Source organism: Alexandromys fortis, unplaced genomic scaffold (assembly GCF_014885135.2).
Source record: "Alexandromys fortis isolate MF-2015 unplaced genomic scaffold, M_Fortis_MF-2015_v1.1 scaffold_16, whole genome shotgun sequence".
Taxonomy (NCBI): Eukaryota; Metazoa; Chordata; class Mammalia; order Rodentia; family Cricetidae; genus Alexandromys; species Alexandromys fortis.
Window position 1 is genome coordinate 13,780,814 of NW_026067893.1, and position 17,246 is coordinate 13,798,059.

Below are 17,246 nucleotides of genomic sequence, written 5' to 3' on the forward strand. Positions count from 1 at the left end.
CCAGGGCTGGAAGGAGAAAGTGGGGGGATGGGAAGTGTCTCAACTGGTGCGTCAGAGCCTGCAAGAGGAAAGGATGGCCTTCGTAGTCCACCCCCCCCCCCATTCAAACCTAGTGGTCAATTCACAGCCCCTGTCCCCTTGCAAAAAAGCAGACCTCAGGCCTTAGGCGGGGGAGGGCGGGGACCCTACTTAATTAACCCTTTTAGCTCTCTAGTCCTAACTGGTTCAGCAGGCAAGGTCTGGTTAATTTAAGTGGTGTGGGGGGGAGATGAGTCTAGGGGTTGCTCTGAGAATTAGGACAGAGATCCTTTTCCCACCCAGCTGCGGATGGAGCGCATAACACAGGGCCCGCAGACTGAGGCTAGGGTCTTGGCAGAGAGCATAGGCAGGGGTCAGTGCCCCATCCTTCCCGGGGGTGGAGAGAGGGCTACACCTCACTGCCCACCCAGGCTCCGCCTCCCCCAAGCCCCGCTCCCGCTCAGCCCCGCTCCCAACCCCGCGCACCCGGAGGACGGACGCCGAGCGCGAGGCTTCGTCTCCTCCCGCTCCCCAGCGCCCGCCCTCGCCGGGGTCTCTGCCTCCGTCTCGTTTTTTAAGAGCTGCGTCACATGCCTGCCGTTCCCGGGAACGCTCCCTGCCCCTCGCCGCGCGGCGCACGCACGTCGTAGCTCGCGGCGCGCTCGCCCGGGTCACTTTGACAAGGCTCTCCCCTCCCACTAGCAGGACAATTAGCATATTAATAAAGCCCGGCCCAGCCCGACTAGGGCTGGGGAGCCGGCGCCGGCGAGAGGGAGAGGGAGAGGCCGCGCGAGCGGGAGCGAGCGCGAGGGCGGCGACGGCGAGGGCGGCGGGAGCGCACAGACACGCACACGCACACGCGCACACACGGACACACACTCCGGGGACGCACACCCGCGCGTACACACGCTGAGGCAGCTCGCCTTCCTGCCTGGCTTCCTTCCTGTCTGCTCCGCGCCTGACAGGCCCCTCGCTGCAGGCAGGGGCCGCCCGCACCGGGCAGAGGCCGGGCCGGGCCGGCGGCGAGGGCATCGGGGGCCGCGGGTGGCGGCAGCGGCTCATGCCCGGCCTGTCCCTGCGAGGGGCGGGCACCGTGACTCGGCTGGGCCCCCAGCGGCGGGCGATGTGAAGATGTCAGTGGGCTGTGCCTGTCCTGGTGAGTGGGTCTCGCGGCCGCCTGGCCCCTCCCTCCCTCCCTTTCGGCTCCCTCACCCCTGGTTTGGTTGTAATTTGTATGTGGGGGGAGGTGTCGAAGGCTTGGTGGGGTCGGGGACTATATAGAGTTAGCGGGGCCTCAGTTGAGGGAGCGTTTTCTCATCTGTATAAATGCGCAGCAGCCCAGAGGCACGGGGAGGGGTGTCGAGGATGGCTTGTATTTTTTTTTGAGGGGGGAGGCTAACTGGGGAGGAATGGGGGACTAAAATTCCCAGAATTCCAGGGTGTTAGCCAATCAGAAGTGACTTTGGACTTTTGACCCCCCCTCAGGTCATGGTAGAGTTGTGATTGGCTGGTTTCGGTTCCCCCCCTTCCCTGCTTCTTATTGCCTCTTACATATTTTGTGACATTACCCCCCTCGGGCTGTTTCTGAGGATGCTGTTTGGGGGAGGAGTTGATCGGGACCCATCTTGCCCCCCTCTAACTTTTCCTGTCGGTTGCCAGGGAAGAAGGTTGGCTCTCCTAAGGGACAGAAAGCACTCCTAGGGGGTGTCAGATAATTGGGCCCTTGGGTCAGCTATCTCCCTTCGGGGGAGGGGAAATGTATCAGTTCCAAGTTGGCTATGAAGTAAGAGTGGTTTGCCGAGTTGTGTTAGGGGGAGCAAGGCTTGACCCCCGAAGTAAAAACTTGAGGACCAAATTTCAAATCACAACCTTCCCCCAAGCACAGCAGATCTTGCCAGGCGATACCTGTGTTTGAGTTTTTTCTTCTCATAGGGTCGGGGTGTGGGCTCTACAGGTGCTAGGAGGAAACAGTAGAGCCATGCGACAGGAGAAGTAGGCTAAAGAGGGTCCCAGAATATAGTCTGTCCCCTTCCTTATAACTCTGCGTTCTCAATTGGCCTTCCTTCCAGGATGGAGTCGGCTTTCTCTAGGAAGTCAGTGCTCAGTGTCCTGGGTCTAGTCTGGTCTGGATTCTTTGCCACTCTAGACGTCTTGTATTCTGAGAAGCCTATACTTCATAACCAGGACCCCCCACCCCCCCAAAACTCACAAATACACGCTCCCTCAGGGGAAGCTGCCAGTGCTGAAGCTTCCTTGGAAGTCATGTGACCCTAGCCAAGTTGGACTGGGTTGAGCACACACTTCAGGTGCCTGCTGAGGCTGACATTTTAGGGGCATAGTGCCCAGGAGGGGAGCTGGGAGAGCCTGAGGATCCTGGGGTACCTAGGTGTGAGGACCCCTGGCTCCTGCTGCAGAGGGTGGAGAAGAGGAGAGGGAAGAGCTTGCTAGGCTGGAATCCTGCCTACCCTCACATTCGGCCCGCCAATTTGAGGTGTATGTTTGTGTGTGTATTTCTCCTTTGCAATTGGCCAATGCTAGAGAAGGTAGTTCATGCTCTCAGCCCACCCTTGGGTCCTTTTCCTCCAGCATCATGCTTGAGAGCTCAAAGTAAGGTAAGGCTCAAAACAAGCTAGCGGCTGAAACCTGTAATCCCCCATCCGCCCCCCCACCCCCACACACAAGGTTTCTCTGTGTAACAGCCCTGGCTGCCCTGGAACTCGCTCTGTAGACTGGGGGCTATAGAGCTCGAACTCAGAGATCCGCCTGACTCTGCCTCCTGAGTGCTGGGACTACGGTGTTTCCTACCACCTCCTGGCTTAGTTCCCGCAGATAGTAGCTAGGGGTTGTATATGGAGAGGTTGTCAGCCTGGGGGAGGATGGGAGATTGGTTCTGGAATTGGGGCCCAGTACCTGTGTCAGTGGGAGGAACCTGTTCCCCTCAGAGCATGTGTCTCTGTACATGTTGAGCATGGAGACAGGAAGAGGATCCTTGCCCAGGGATGCCTATGTACATTTTCAGTCAGTGCCCCAAAGCTCATGTTATGTCTGGGAGCTGGGTGAGAGAGAAGGAGCAAAAGATGGCCAAGGGGAGTCTTTTTCTTAATTGTGAAGAAGTCTGCTGGACTGCTGTCCCAGCGAGTGGCGAGACTTTAAAAGAGAACTCTGTGGGAGGGGCTTAGAGAGAGGCCTTGAGGTGGAGAGTGGTAGGAGTTGGGCTAAGGGAGGGGACCAGGCTTGCATGTGGGGGGAAGCACACACATCATTCAACCAAGGGCATTCTGACTGCATCTAGCTGCTCAGGCCTGAGGACCACCATCACCCTGAGCAGCCCTGGGGCCTAGGCGCCCTGGCAGGCTGCCTGCCTGCCTGAGTCTCTCCTTTGTGCTCTGCTGTCTCTGGGCTCCTCCTCCCCCAGCCAGCCAGAGACAGCACATGCCCCACACATGTGACTGAGGGAGCCGGAGCACACACAGCCACACAGAGGCACATGCGGAAACACCACAGGATACACATGTACACGCCTCTCTAGCCCTCCTGGTGCTCCTGGGGTAGAGAACATCTTGGGGCTAAAGGACCAGAAGCAGGAACAAGCCTTGCTGAGGAGCATCTCCCTGGGCAGGATGCTAAGGGGCTAAGGCCTGTCTGGGGCAGCATGTGGCTCAGAAGGGTTAAGGCAGGGAGAAGTAGGGGGAGGGGAGGAGGCAGCAGTGGTGGCGGCTGGGAGCCAGGAGAGGAGGATGGCAGAGCGCCAGGCCAACGGGAGGCCGGGCACAGACAAAGGAATGGGGGCAGGCACACTGGAGGCCTGGGTCAGGGGCCCGGGCAGGGGGCAGTGCTGGTACCTCCTACTGTGGGCTGTGTTTCTCTGAGCCCCCACCTCCAGAAGTACTCATAGGCTTCTCTCCCTCATCACCTTTGTCATCCTTGGCTGCCCCCCACGCACCAATTTTTAGGGCCTTCTGACATAGACTTGCAGCCTTTGGCTGGACCTTTTCTGCCCTGTGACTGGGGAACTGGGTCAGAGCAGGAGTAGACTTGCTACAGAAAAGGAACTAAGAGCCTTTTGAATGATAGGTCAGAGTCTTGGTACATCTTGGTGCTCAAGGGCCCCTCACAGAAAGAGCGGAGGCCCCTTGTGGCTCCTGTCTGACTAGATAGTTCTGAGCTCTGGGCTGGGGGCAAAAGCCAGAGCACATACTCCTCCCCCATCCCTATGTAGACAGTCATTTGAAGCCTGGAGGAGGAAGGGTCTAGACTAGTAATGGCTGCCTCTCTCCAGGACTGGGTTTCTATCAGGTGGAGTTTAATGTCCAGGTTCCTAGCCTCAAGCCCTCCTGGCTCTGGTTCTGGTGAAATGTGTGTGTTTGACCCCCTATAAGGACATCTGTGTGTGTCTGTCTGTCTGTGTGCACACTTCAGGTGATGCCCATCAACACGCTTTGAAGAGTTTTGGTTTTTCGCTGAGGCTGTTTTTGAATTCCTTGACCCTTCTTCCTGCCTCTACCTCTGAGTGTTGGGATTGTGGGTGTGCTTGTTCCACTAGGCCAACATGCCCCATGTATATATGTATGTAGTCATGTGTGACCTGGAACTTGTTATTTAGACTAGGCTGTCCTTGAACTCACAGACGTCTGCCTACCTTTACCTCCAAGAGCTGGCATTAAAGGTTTATGCCACCACATCCATAACATGTATTAATTTTTGAAGTAGTCTCCCTGTGGCTGAGACTGCCCATGGAGCTTGTATATGTTCCAGACTGTCCTCAAACTCATTGAAATCCTTCTTCAGCTTCCCAAGTTCTGGGATTACAGTTGTGTTCCACTCTGTCAGGATCACTTTGGAGAGTTTAAAGGCACTAATGACAGGCATTGTTGTTCTGTTGGTGAGGGAAAGTGGGTTTTTTTTTTTTTCAGAATTGGTATCTAAATTTCGAAGCTAAAAGAAATGTCTCCTATCCTCGCGGTAGGCTGCGTACTGCAGGTTCTGGATAAATGACCAGGATTTCAGTGTTTGAGAGCTGGGGTGTTGCAGGTGAGCGTGGTGTGATAGAGAAAGGGGTACAGTGCAGGGAAGGTGGGCTGTGACCAGGACATCCATGTTACAGTGTGTTCCCATTCAGCAGTTTTGGTGTGTATGTTGGGGTCAGGGTCCATGCCTGGTCCTGGCCCCCTATCCATGGACGTCAGAGTCTAACTCAGAATTTGTATTTGTTCAGGCTATGAGTGTATTTAGGGTTTAAGGAGTGTGTACCAGATACTGATTTATGTGAAAGTCAGGGGTGTAATTTACATTTGGAGCATGTTTACAGAGCCAGGTGCAGTCTTATCATTTTCTTGCTTCTGTGTCCCTCATGAAAACCCTGGCCTTGGATTGTTGTGAATGTAGTTGGGGAAGGAGTCCAGCTGCCGAGAATAAAAGTAGGTGCTCCTTCCTCAAGTGTGTGCCTGCGCGTGTGTTTCCTTTTCCTGTCAGTAGTGGGGCCCGGACTAGCACCGAAGTTTCACAAGTATCCCTTCCCCTAGGAAAGCCCTTTTCAGATAACCCAAGCCCTTCCCCACTAACCGAACACCTTTATTAAGACTTGAGAGGAGTGGGCAGGATTCCTCGCCCCTTTCAAGAACCTTGGATAGGCAAATTGGCCATCCTTATCCTGACAACGCCCCAACGCCCGCCTTCCCTAGCATCCACGTGGCTTCAGGGGTGGTGCCCCGGAAGGGTGTTCTTTAAAGGGGGATCTAATCCAGGGTTTGGAACTTGGCTGGGTTTGGGGCAGGGAAGCCTAGACTATCCGTTTCTCTCTAGTATTTACAAGCTGAACTCAGAATGTGGGTCCTTCAAAAGTTCCCCTCCCCCCCCCAGCTTCCTCCCTCCTAGCTGCTTAGGGATTTCTCCGGAGAGCCCGAAGTGGCAGCTCAGGCCGGCCTTTAACCTGAGAGGTCTGTGGGAGGTTTGGCTGGGTGAAGATATTGGGAGTCTGCAAAGGCCAGCACAACCCTTCACCCCAGCATGTGGCTCTGAAGGGTGCGTTTCGTTGCTGGCCCTCCCTAGGCCTCCTCTCGGTCCAGGTCTCCCCTGGCCCAATCCGTTCAGTCCCCAGTCTCCAGGTCTCAATCTCTTTTGTTTTTCTCAGCAGTCCCTCCTCGCTCCCTCCCTCCGCTCTTCCTCCTCGCTGGCGGGGAGGGGGCGGGGCCGGCGGGGCAGCTCCACCCTCCGCCCGCCCTGGGGCCTCCTTCGGCGAGAGGCTCGGAGAGCGAGCGGGGAGGAGAGGGAGGGAGGAGGGAGAGAAAGGGAGAAAGGAAGGAGCAGGCGGGCGCTGCGTGTGTCTGAGTGTGCCAGTGTGAGTGAGTGTGAGTGCCGGGCCCTGCCTCTCCCGCCTCCCCAGCAGAGGGGCCCGGTGGCCTAGGGAGGGCGGGCGGGCTGCTTGGAGGCAGAGGCAGCGAGAGGCGGCGGCGGGCAGAGCCGAGGAGGAGGAGGAGGAGAGAGGAAAGAGCCGAGCAGCCATTGTTGAGGGAAACCTTGCAAACAAAGAAGGCTCCGGACTCCCCGCGGCCCCCCGCCCCCCAGGCCGGCCCCCTGGCCCCCAACCCCCGGCCCAGTGGCCATTGTAACTTTCCCCCCTGGCTGTGGACGCCGCGGGGCGGGCAGAGGCTGTGCATGCGAGTCTTTGTGCGGCCTGCGGAGTGGAGCTCCCAGCCAGACCGGCCAGTCCCACTCGGGACATGAGCTGCTGAAGTTGGCTCCACCTAAGTCCTCACCCTTGCCAGGGTCCCCGAGGGCTTCCAGGCGCTCCCCGCACCTTCCCCGACCCCCTCAGTTCTCCCAGGTAAGTCTGGGCGCCTTGAAAGCTTGTTGGGGTGGGCAAAAGGCCCTCTGTCTAGACCAGGCCTGGTATGCTGGCTGGGGGAGAAGTGTCCCGACTCCCAGCGTGTGGGCTGCAAGCGGGCTGACCTATGGTCAGTCCCGAAGGGAGGAGGCCTGCCCTCAGGTCAGTCTGGTTACTATGGAAATGCCCAGCTTGAGGTACGTTCTCAGCCTCGGGACGGTGCTTCCAACCTGAGCAAACTTTGCTAGTTCTGAGCTCTTCCTTTCAACCCGCTTCCTTAGAGCTCTCAGAGTGTTGAGGGGCAGGTGTTGACTCTGGGGCTGGGTGACACGTTTCCTTGACTCCCACCCCCACCTTGGTCCCTGTATTCCTCCTACGGTGGACAGGCAGCAACAGGGACAGATGGCCAGGGTGATGTCCCTCCCCTTCGCACTCCCAGCCCCTTGTGCTGGCGCTACTGGGAGTTGCTATGGCTCTCTGAGAGATGCTGAATTTGTTTGCCTCCGTTCACTTGAGGTGGAGAGGCCCCAGAGTTTGGGCTTTAGCCCCCCACAACTTTTAGACTAGCCCAAACAATACCCCTGAGGAACTCAACTGTCTTGCTTTTCTTCTCTTCAAGTTCTTGAGCTGATAAATTTCTACAGGAGGCCCAGAAATTCTGTGGGGCAGAGGTAGCTCGGCTTTTTAGGCAAAGAGGGGATGAGGGCCAATTCTGAGAAGCAGACTCTTGGATTCATTGCCTAGGGCTGACCTTTGGTGGGCTACATTAGTTCCAACTTTCTGTATGGCTTCAGTGTGCATGTCTGTGGAGTGGAGAGTCCTGCTGGATGGATAAAGGCTGTCATTTCCTGAAGCAAGGGTTCAGTCCAGGACTGTGCGAAAGCAGTGTGTGCAGTGCTGAGAGTGTGTTCCGGGCCCTGTGAGAGCTCCTGCGGAAGATGAGGGCCTTTTGTGGACACCCTGACACCGCCTGGGGCTGCTGGGTTCCAGCCGGCGGTAGGCGTGTTGAGGCGAGCTAAAGGTGGAAGCCTGCTAGGCAGGATGAGGTACCCGATTGCTGGCACACACAGGCTCTGACTCCTGGCACCTTTAGAGACTGTAGTATGGGCCCCTCTGGGGACCCCCCCTTGCCCATTGTAATATGGAGCCCCTGGGGAGAAAATTAAATGACACAAGTTGGCACAGGGTCTTCTTTTGTCTCTTCCCCCCAGGAGCAAAATAAATTTTATGTTTAAATTAGGGGACAGGGCTCAGACATAGTCAATACAGGGAGTCTTCCAAATGCAGTCAAGTTTTAGGGGCCAAGAAAGTGAAAACAGGGCCAGAATCTTTGAGACCATGCCTCAGTTTCCCCTCTTTTCTGGTGAGGAGGGAAAGAATGGAGTTGCCTGGGTAACTGGCTCCTATCCAAGCATGAATTTAACTGTGGTAGTTATAAACTAGGATGCAAGAAAGTACACATGCTGCTTCAAAGTAGGGGAAGAGAGGGCACCCCTGCAGTGTACAGCAGAGACCCCTTTCTAGTAGTGTTGCCTCCTAGACTGAGCCCCTGGGATGGAGGGGCTTTACCAGGCTCCTGTGTTCGTTTGTAAGTAGACTGTAGTAGAGAGGTCCGTCTGTTTCCCTCCCACCTCAAGGCTCAGAAAGGGCTAGACTTAGAGCTTCTGGTCTGGAAACAATGCTCTACCCTTTGTAGGTGTGGGTCTAGGGGCTGGGCTGATAAGGGGGTGGCTGTTGGTGGGGGAGGCTAAAAGCTCAACTGTTTATCTGGTGGGCCGCACCCAACAGGCACACCAGCCACCCTTATCTTTCTATCCCTTGCCCTCCTGAGACCCTGCAGGGTCCAGGAAGAGCTGAGAAATCTCTAAGTCCCTCTATCTTTTCCCACCTTGGTCACCGGAGCACATATTAAAGGGGTCACAGGGTAGAAATAGAGTAGGATATGGGGATTAGGATATCTAGGTTCACATCCTGGCTTTGCTGGTCGCTAATGGTATGTTCTTGGCAAGTCCCTTCCTCAGTTGCCACATCTTAAAAATGGGAATGTTATTGTCAATCCTGCTGCCTCACAAAGTTGAACAATGCAGATAAAAAGGAGGTTTGCACCAGGCAGTGGTAATGCATGCTTTAATCCCAGCACTCAGGAGGCAGAGGCAGGCAGATCTCTGGGTTCAAGGCCAGCCTGGTCTACCGAGTTAGTTCCAGGACAGGCTCCACAGCTACTGGGAAACCCTGTTTCAAAAAAAAAAAAAAAAAAGAAAAACAACCCCCCCCTCCAAAAAAAGGAGGTTTGCAAAATTGTAATGTTTGACCTTTTTTTCTGTGTCCTGGCATTTTTCCTTGCTTCAGTTCATCCTTCATCATTCAGTCTCAGACCAAAAAGACAGGATCTTGAGCACGAACTGAGATTAGTGCTCAATACTGTGCCCTACTTGCTTGCTCTCTTTCTCCCTCCCTCCCTCCTTTCCTTGTTTTATTGTATATTTAATTATGGGGAAGGGGACATAGGATGGGGCACACAATTCCAGGTACCCACAGAAGCCAGAGGAGGATGCTATGTCCCTGGGAGCTAGGGTTACAGGAAGTTGTGAGTAGCCCTATGTGCTGGGAACTGAACTCGGGTCCTCTGGAAGAGCCTGAGCCAGCTCTCCAGCCCCACTCCCAGTTTCTTAATTAAATAAGATGGGAGCTAGATTTTGAAGAGGTGATCGATGGGCCTTAGAAAGTCCCCTCTAAGTCACCAGACTCCAGAGGACTAACCTTAATCTACACGGTCTAGCAGGCTACCAGGGAAATTCCCAAGAAGCTTAGAGGAGCCGTGCCATTCTCTCTGTTAGGTTGTTCCTCAAAGTCATTCAAGCTGTACTCGCCGAAGGAGCCCCCGAACGGCAACGCCTTCCCTCCCTTTCATCCCGGCACCATGCTGGATCGGGATGTGGGGTGAGTTGCATTCCTACTTCTAACCCTCATTAGATGGTAACCTGCCTGGAAAGGTCCCCTCCTCCAATAATTTCTGTCTTCCACCCTGATTCTACGTCTCTCCCCTTACACAGCCCAACTCCCATGTACCCGCCTACATACCTGGAGCCTGGGATAGGGTAAGTGGATTCCAGCCAGTAGGGAAGCTTTTCTTTGCATGGATCTAAGCAGAAGTGGGGTAGATAGGATGGTTCTGCTCCTGACCTCACTTCTTTACTTCCCCAGGAGGCATACACCATATGGTAACCAAACCGACTATAGAATATTTGAGCTTAACAAACGGCTACAGAACTGGACAGAGGTATGGCCGAGAAAAAGAGATCAGGACGACGGGGTGGTCCAAGTGAGCACCCCTGTGGAATGTTTTATTGCACACTGGCACTCATTTTTGTGTTCTGCAGGAGTGTGACAATCTCTGGTGGGACGCTTTCACGACTGAGTTCTTTGAGGATGATGCCATGTTGACCATCACTTTCTGCCTGGAGGACGGACCAAAGAGATACAGTGAGTGGCTTCTGTGAGAATATTACACTCTCTCTGTACTTTGTGAGTCTAGAAGTCTTAAGAGGTCTGCCTTGGTCCTTTTTGAAGTATCTTTGTCCTGAACAACTTGTCCTGTTTTGCAGCCATCGGCCGGACCCTGATCCCACGCTACTTCCGCAGCATTTTTGAGGGGGGTGCTACTGAGCTGTATTATGTACTTAAGCACCCCAAGGAGGCATTCCACAGCAACTTTGTGTCCCTCGACTGTGACCAGGGCAGCATGGTGACCCAGCACGGCAAACCTATGTTCACCCAGGTCAGCAGACCAACAGGATATGGAACACCAAGGGCACCTGGCTTTGATTTCCTCTTTCCCAACATGTATTACAGCTGTTCCCCGAGGAGGCATAATGGGAAGTGGCCAAATGAGAAGGGAGGGCAGGCGTAGCACTCAGCAGATATTTATTTGGTTTATTCATGTCAGTTTTCTGGGCCCCGAGGTATACGGTGAACGAGAGCCTGCCCTCATAGAGCTTGTAGCTGATGGGTTTTTCTCTGGCTACTTGGGAAAAGGACGAGGATCTGTTAAGCTTTCCTACTATGTGTGTGTAAGTATATGTGAGTGTGTAAAGGCCAGGTATGACAGGTATATGGGGAGGGGGCATGCTACAACAGTTATGCACCCAGATATTTGCACAGGTAGCAGAGTTATACGCAGGGGGAGTTGTGAGTTGAGGGGAGAACTGTAGTAGGCACATTGTTGTGTATGTGGGGAAGGCGCAGGGTTTTGATGAGCCTATCCCCAGGTGTGTGTGGAGGGCCGGTTGTACCTGGAGTTCATGTTTGACGACATGATGCGGATAAAGACATGGCACTTCAGTATCCGGCAGCACCGAGAACTCATCCCCAGGAGCATTCTGGCCATGCACGTGAGTTGTGAGCAGGACCTGAGATGCGGGGAAGGCTAGCAGCGGTGGGGCTAAGCAGACTGCCATCCCCTGCCTGAACTTAGAGAGGGGAGATGGGTTTCATACTAGCCCCTTTCTCTCAGTATGTCACAAGCTCAGGTGAGAAGATGAAACCAGATGTCAGTATTCTTTCTCTGTCTCCAGGCCCAGGACCCCCAGATGCTGGATCAACTCTCCAAAAACATTACCCGGTGTGGGCTATCCAATTCTACTCTCAACTACCTCCGAGTGAGTCTCTGATCACCCCAGTTTTGCCCCAGCCTCTCTTGTTTGAGCTGTCTGTCCCATAACAATCTAACTTACCTTCTGGTCTACCTCAGCTCTGTGTGATACTCGAGCCCATGCAGGAACTCATGTCCCGCCACAAGACCTACAGCCTCAGCCCCCGAGACTGCCTCAAGACCTGCCTTTTCCAGAAGTGGCAGCGCATGGTAGCACCTCCTGGTGAGTGCCTTGTCCCTGCCCTCTCCAGGCTCTGACAGCATACCCTGAGACTGTATCTTTTATCTCCATGAAGTTCCCTCTGTTCTGTTTCTTACTCCTGGGACTACAAGACTGAGGGCAGGGTAGACGCGGGCTCCTGAGGAATGGGAATGGAGAACGGGGGTCCAGGGCCCTTTCCCACCTGAGTCTTTTCCCTGGCACAGCGGAGCCTGCACGGCAGCAGCCCAGCAAACGGAGGAAACGGAAGATGTCAGGGGGTAGCACCATGAGCTCGGGGGGTGGCAACACCAACAACAGCAACAGCAAGAAGAAGAGCCCAGCCAGCACCTTCGCTCTCTCCAGCCAGGTACCTGTAAGCATCTCGGCTTTCTTCTCTTCTGGGCTGCCCCACTGCTCATCCCTGACCCCTGTCTGACCTGAGCTGACTAGCAGGTGTAGAAGCAAAGACAGTTTCCCCATGTACTCACTCACTCTAGAGCCAGCATGACCTGACTCCTTTTACTGATGGGAGAACCCTTGTCAGGCACATCCATGCATGGTTGTGATCACACAAACTCAGCCATAGGTACATAGAGCATGGGACAGGATCAGCTGTGAGAATATACAGGCGTTCAGAGCAGACAGCATGAGGCACACACCATCAGAATACACTCGCTGATGGAAGGGATGGCAGGCTCGAATGTTGCATATGTAGAATACACGCACATTTCTACACATACACATTTCCCTCCCTCGTATTTTTGATCTGTAAGCTCTCTTAAAATATGGACAAAAGTTTAGGGAGCCCCTAAAACCAGAGGGAGATGGATGAGGGAGCTAGGGAGTAAAATGGTATTTCCAGAATCCAGTGGGTAGGGGCTAAAAGCTGTGATGCTTTGGCATCCTTTACTAGAAAGGATTCCAGGAGCGGAGGGTGTCTAGAGTTGGGGTTTTAAACTTGGGTATGAAGAGGGGGCGGGATATCGCGCTAGGGAGGGTATGGGGGCTTTGGGGGATATCTACTGCCCTGGGTCGGGCGAGCCCCTGCCCCGATTATGTTTGGGGACCTCCGCCACTCTCAGGATGTGATGGTGGTGGGGGAGCCCACCCTGATGGGCGGGGAGTTCGGGGACGAGGACGAGAGGCTCATCACTCGGCTGGAGAACACCCAGTTTGACGCGGCCAACGGCATTGACGACGAGGACAGCTTTAACAACTCCCCTGCACTGGGCGCCAACAGCCCCTGGAACAGCAAGCCTCCATCCAGCCAAGAAAGCAAATCGGAGAATCCCACGTCACAGGCCTCCCAGTAAAGGCCCTGCGATGGCCACCCAGTGCTCTGCCTGCCCCACCCCTCACAGCCCCAGGGAGCAGAAGACAATAAGAGACTGAGCATCTGAAATGGGCAACCTCCATCCACCCACTTCAGGGAGGAACTGGACTCACTGGGGGCAGGTGCCAAGATTTGTCCCCCAGTTGCCCTGGGCTGGGCCTGGCCCCTGCAGAGCCTTTTGGGGGAAGGGGGTACTCATGTGGATGCCTATGTGGACCCTGGGCCTCTGAGAAATGTCCTGACCCACCTCTCCCCAGGGCATTTGCCCCCATTCTCACCCCAGGTTCTGGGTGTCCCAGCTTCCTGATTTATCCCTCTGAGCCTGGGGTTTATACCCACAGCCCTTAGGGGCTTAAACTTAAGGGGCTTGGTTGAATGCCTTTCCCCTAGGCGGCTGTTAACGGGGTAAAATTCTGGGCTCCTCCCTTTTGCCACTTACCCAGCTCCAAGTTTTTAAAAAAAATAATATTATTAAAAATGTAAATTAAAAAAGAAAAGTCACTCCTGTTCCCCTATTCCCCTGTTGAAAATCCAGCTACCTCCCTCCGTCTGGCAGATGGAGGGCCTAGGGCCCAGGTGGGGTGAGAGTTGGGGCAGGGGAAGTATGCGTGCCATTTTATACAGTTGGAGAAGCTTCAGACCAAGGAGACTCTTTGCCATCCATCTCTCTTCTTTCCTTCTGGGGTGACTGGAGTTGGGGGCTGCATGCCATCGCTTGGGGATGGCATCATTGATGACCATCTTCTGGCAACCCCTGTTGTCTGTCTCCCCAGCCTCCAGGGCTCTAGCCTGGCCTCCTCGTGCCTATGAGGCCCTCCAGCCTCCCCCTCCGTGGTGTGTATTTTTACAGTCCTCCACTAGAGCAGCTGTCCTGGATGGGTGGGGAGGCTCGCTCCTCAGGGAGCGGGGAGGGAAGGGAGCTGCTTTGCTTGTCACTGTCTTTTTGTCTCAGTGTGTCAGGAATAGGATGAGAGGACCTTACCCACTTTACACCTTTCCCGGCCCCTCAAACCGTGTATTTAGTCCTAACCTCTCTCTCACAGAGGAAAAAGGAGCCCCGAGACTGTCCTGCGTAAGCCCACCAGGGAGAAGGCCTCTGTCCTCCCCCAAGCTGAGGTAAACATTCCTGTCCCCGTGTCCCCTCCCTCATAGAAGAGAGGAGGGGCAGCCAGTATCCTCAGCTCCCTTTCATAGTTGAGCATGTGGTTCAGGGTGAGGAGAGGCCAGACGCAAGGGTCCGTGGCTCATGGCTCTGCTGCCTTTTCCCGTGGCCAGTGTGTATGGGTGCCTCCTCTCCCCATTCTCCCTTTTGGATTATGGGGTCCCTTGTGCCCTGCTTCCTCCATGCCAGCCACTTTTGGGAGGATGCTGTCAGGAGCCAAAGGAAAGGGTGAGGAAGGTGGATGTCCCATCCCTACTAAAATGATTTTTTCTTCTATTTTTTTCTTTACCTTCTTTTTTTTTTTTTCTATTTTTGGCCATTTGAGTCATGTATGGTACCAATCAATAAAGAGACTTTTTGGTTTGAGAGTGTCCTGGTTAGTCATTGGTGCAAAGTTTGTCAGGCAAGGTGGCGTATGGCTTTAGTCCTAACACTCAGAGACAAGAGGATCTCTGTGAGTTCAAAATCAGCCTGGTCTATATATTCCAGGCTAGCCAGGGCTATACATTGAGACCTTGTCTCAAAAACAAAATCTCTCTGTTCAAGACAGGTTTTCTCAGGAATTTCTTTCTTTCCCACGTTTTTCTCAGTGGAGTTGTTGACTCATGCTTGTCTTTCACTCCAGGTCCCAGTCTTTCTTCTTAGGTATCCCAGCCTAGCCCCAATATCTTAGATCATGTCTTTTCTCACAGGCACCCCACTCCCAACCGCTATCCCTTATCTCTAGCTGTTAGGAGGAGATGATACTTCTATACTCCTGTACCTGGAGGAGAGTCTTGGATGAAGATGTTCAGAGGCTTGGGAAGGGGTCCTTGAAGGGAACTTGGCAGTCAGGATGCCTGTGAGCTCTTAGCTGTTTCTGGGACAACATAGCCCCTGAGCCCAGATGAGATCTAAACCAGTCTCCCCTGGGACCCAAGGCCCCTGGTGAGTGATTAAGAGAGGAACAGATTTGTCTCCTGCAAACTTTGTTAGGGTCACCTAAGTTCTTTCTAGTTAACTACTAACTGCCCCACCATTGAAGAGATTGTCAAGATCTGGGAGACCCTAGTGTGGGTTGAAGCTTGGGTCTCAGCACCCATGATGCCCCCTACCTACCCAATGTCTCATATTCATCCTAACGGGAAGCCTCAGACTTCCCTTACTGAGGTCTGTGGATCTTCAACTAACACTGATAGACCTGTGCTGCCTCGTCTGCCAAGTTACCTGGAGATAGCAGAAGGACTAGCTGGCTGCCACACTGCCACACCCACCCCCTGCCACAGTTTACCTGCCTGTTGCCGGCCTGGGACTGCGACTGCTCACACATGGACATGGGCACACGTACACACAGACATACAGGCTTCACTGGGCCTGACAAGGGCATTGGCTAGCCACTTTCTCATTCCGAGTACCGTGTAATCCCTGTCGGTGCTCTATGACTGGTGTAGAGTGCACATCTGGCCTCCATTGCCTGAGTGTGTGCCGGTGTTTCTGCATACGGCTGCTGGACTGAGGAGGTCCTCGGAATGTGTATAAATGGAGCCAGCAGTGGTGGTGCACGCCTTTAATCCCAGCACTTAGGAGACCGAGAAGGTGGATCTCTGTGAGTTTGAGGCTAGCCTGGTCTACAGACTGAGTTACAGGACAGACTCCAAAGCTACACAGAGAAACCGTGTCTTGAAAAACAAAATGTGTGTGTAAATGTGTATGTATGCATGTTTATGTGTGGGTTGGAGAATTTATTCAGCTAATATTGAGTCCTCTTAGATGCCAGGCCCAATTCTAGGTACTAGGCGTGTAGTACCAGACAAGGCAAAGAGAACATGACATCTGGGTGTTCATGGTGGCTCTAAGTATGTAATGTGACTGTTGATATTGAATAATACATGGCTTAGCATTTAGGTTGTACTGTGTTATTGGGTCCTGGGGCAATAGTTGTAAGACTGAATTGTACATCGTGTGTGTGTAAGAGAGAGAGAGTGCTCTGCCCTGCTTGGAGAAAGGGGTGGGCTCAAGAGACAGGAACTCACTCTTTGGACTTGGGCAGCAATGGCTAGCAGTTTTTCTCTGGAACCCCAGAGGTCCTCACCATTGTCCCTCAGCAGCCCCTGTGGGGAAGGCCCCTGGTGAAAGCATTTCTGGCTATTTCTGAGGTAAAGGAAGGGAGAGTCCCTCCAAGGCTCTCGTGCCCTCTGTTAGAGCCACAAGTGTGATTTAGTCCCAGACTCCAGCCTGCTACCGAAGAACTTGTCTCAGTCCATTCCTGCTGTGAAACCCCTACAAACCACAGCGCTCAGCTTTCTCACAGTTCTGGCCTGGAAGCCATGGAACATGAGCTCTGACCCCTTTCTTGAGACCCATGCTAGTCTTTCACAACCTGCAGCTCTTAAACTAGTTTGACCTTCACCTGTTCAAAAGCAAGACCAGGGCTAGAATGATGGCTCAGCGGCTGAGAACATTCTCGGGGGGGGGGGGGCAGGGGGGAGCCGGTCAGTGGTGTCACACAACTTTAATCCCAGCACTTGAGAGGCAGAGGTAGAGGCAGGCGGATCTCTGTGAGTTGGAGGCCAGCCTGGTCTACGGGAGCTAGTTCCAGGACAGGCACCAAAGCTACAGAGAAACCTTTTCAGACTCCAAGAGCTCCAGGCATGCATACAGTGCACATAACGGAAATACAGGTAAACACCTACACACAAGCGTTTAAAAAAGGAGACCCCTAGCTAACCATCCTACACCCTGTTAATCAGAACTCAAGCTCCTTTCCCTAAGCAAAGTCCTTCCGTAGCGTCTTTAACCAAGCCTGGTTGTATCGTGGAGTTGGTAGCTGTGAGGGTCAGGAACTATCTGGGAGAAGGAGATGAGGGGTCAGAGGAGCTGTGTTCTGTGTCAGGCTGAAGGAAGGGAACCCCAAATGGGACTTTTGACAGCACCCAGGATGCAGAGAGGACTGAATTTACAGCTGTCTCAAAACACAGAGTTCCAGCCAGATTTCAAAAATGTTGCCTTTGCCCTTGCTAGTCCCGACTCCCAAGAACTCAGTGATACAGTTTTTTTTTTTTTTTTTTTTTTTTTTTT

General features: G+C 53.8%; 1 protein-coding gene across 5 annotated transcripts; it reads left to right on the forward strand.

The window, feature by feature from the left end:
- Positions 1-811: 811 nt before the first annotated feature.
- Ldb1 (LIM domain binding 1) lies at positions 812-14,560 on the forward strand. 5 transcript variants are annotated; one of them, XM_050145865.1, is made up of 11 exons: positions 812-1,174; positions 9,679-9,781; positions 9,895-9,939; positions 10,046-10,121; positions 10,222-10,324; positions 10,447-10,619; positions 11,110-11,232; positions 11,416-11,499; positions 11,592-11,715; positions 11,919-12,061; positions 12,777-13,524. In XM_050145865.1, exons 1-11 carry the CDS (start codon positions 1,150-1,152, stop codon positions 13,005-13,007), a joined length of 1,230 nt encoding a protein of 409 aa, XP_050001822.1. In that variant the 5' UTR covers positions 812-1,149; the 3' UTR covers positions 13,008-13,524. The 5 variants fall into 5 exon arrangements, with proteins under 5 accessions (XP_050001822.1, XP_050001815.1, XP_050001809.1 ...); XM_050145858.1 differs by having other exon boundaries at positions 813-1,174; positions 11,919-12,067; XM_050145852.1 differs by lacking the exons at positions 812-1,174; positions 12,777-13,524 and adding exons at positions 5,026-5,049; positions 14,071-14,560 and having other exon boundaries at positions 11,919-12,067.
- The last annotated feature ends 2,686 nt before the right edge of the window (positions 14,561-17,246 follow it).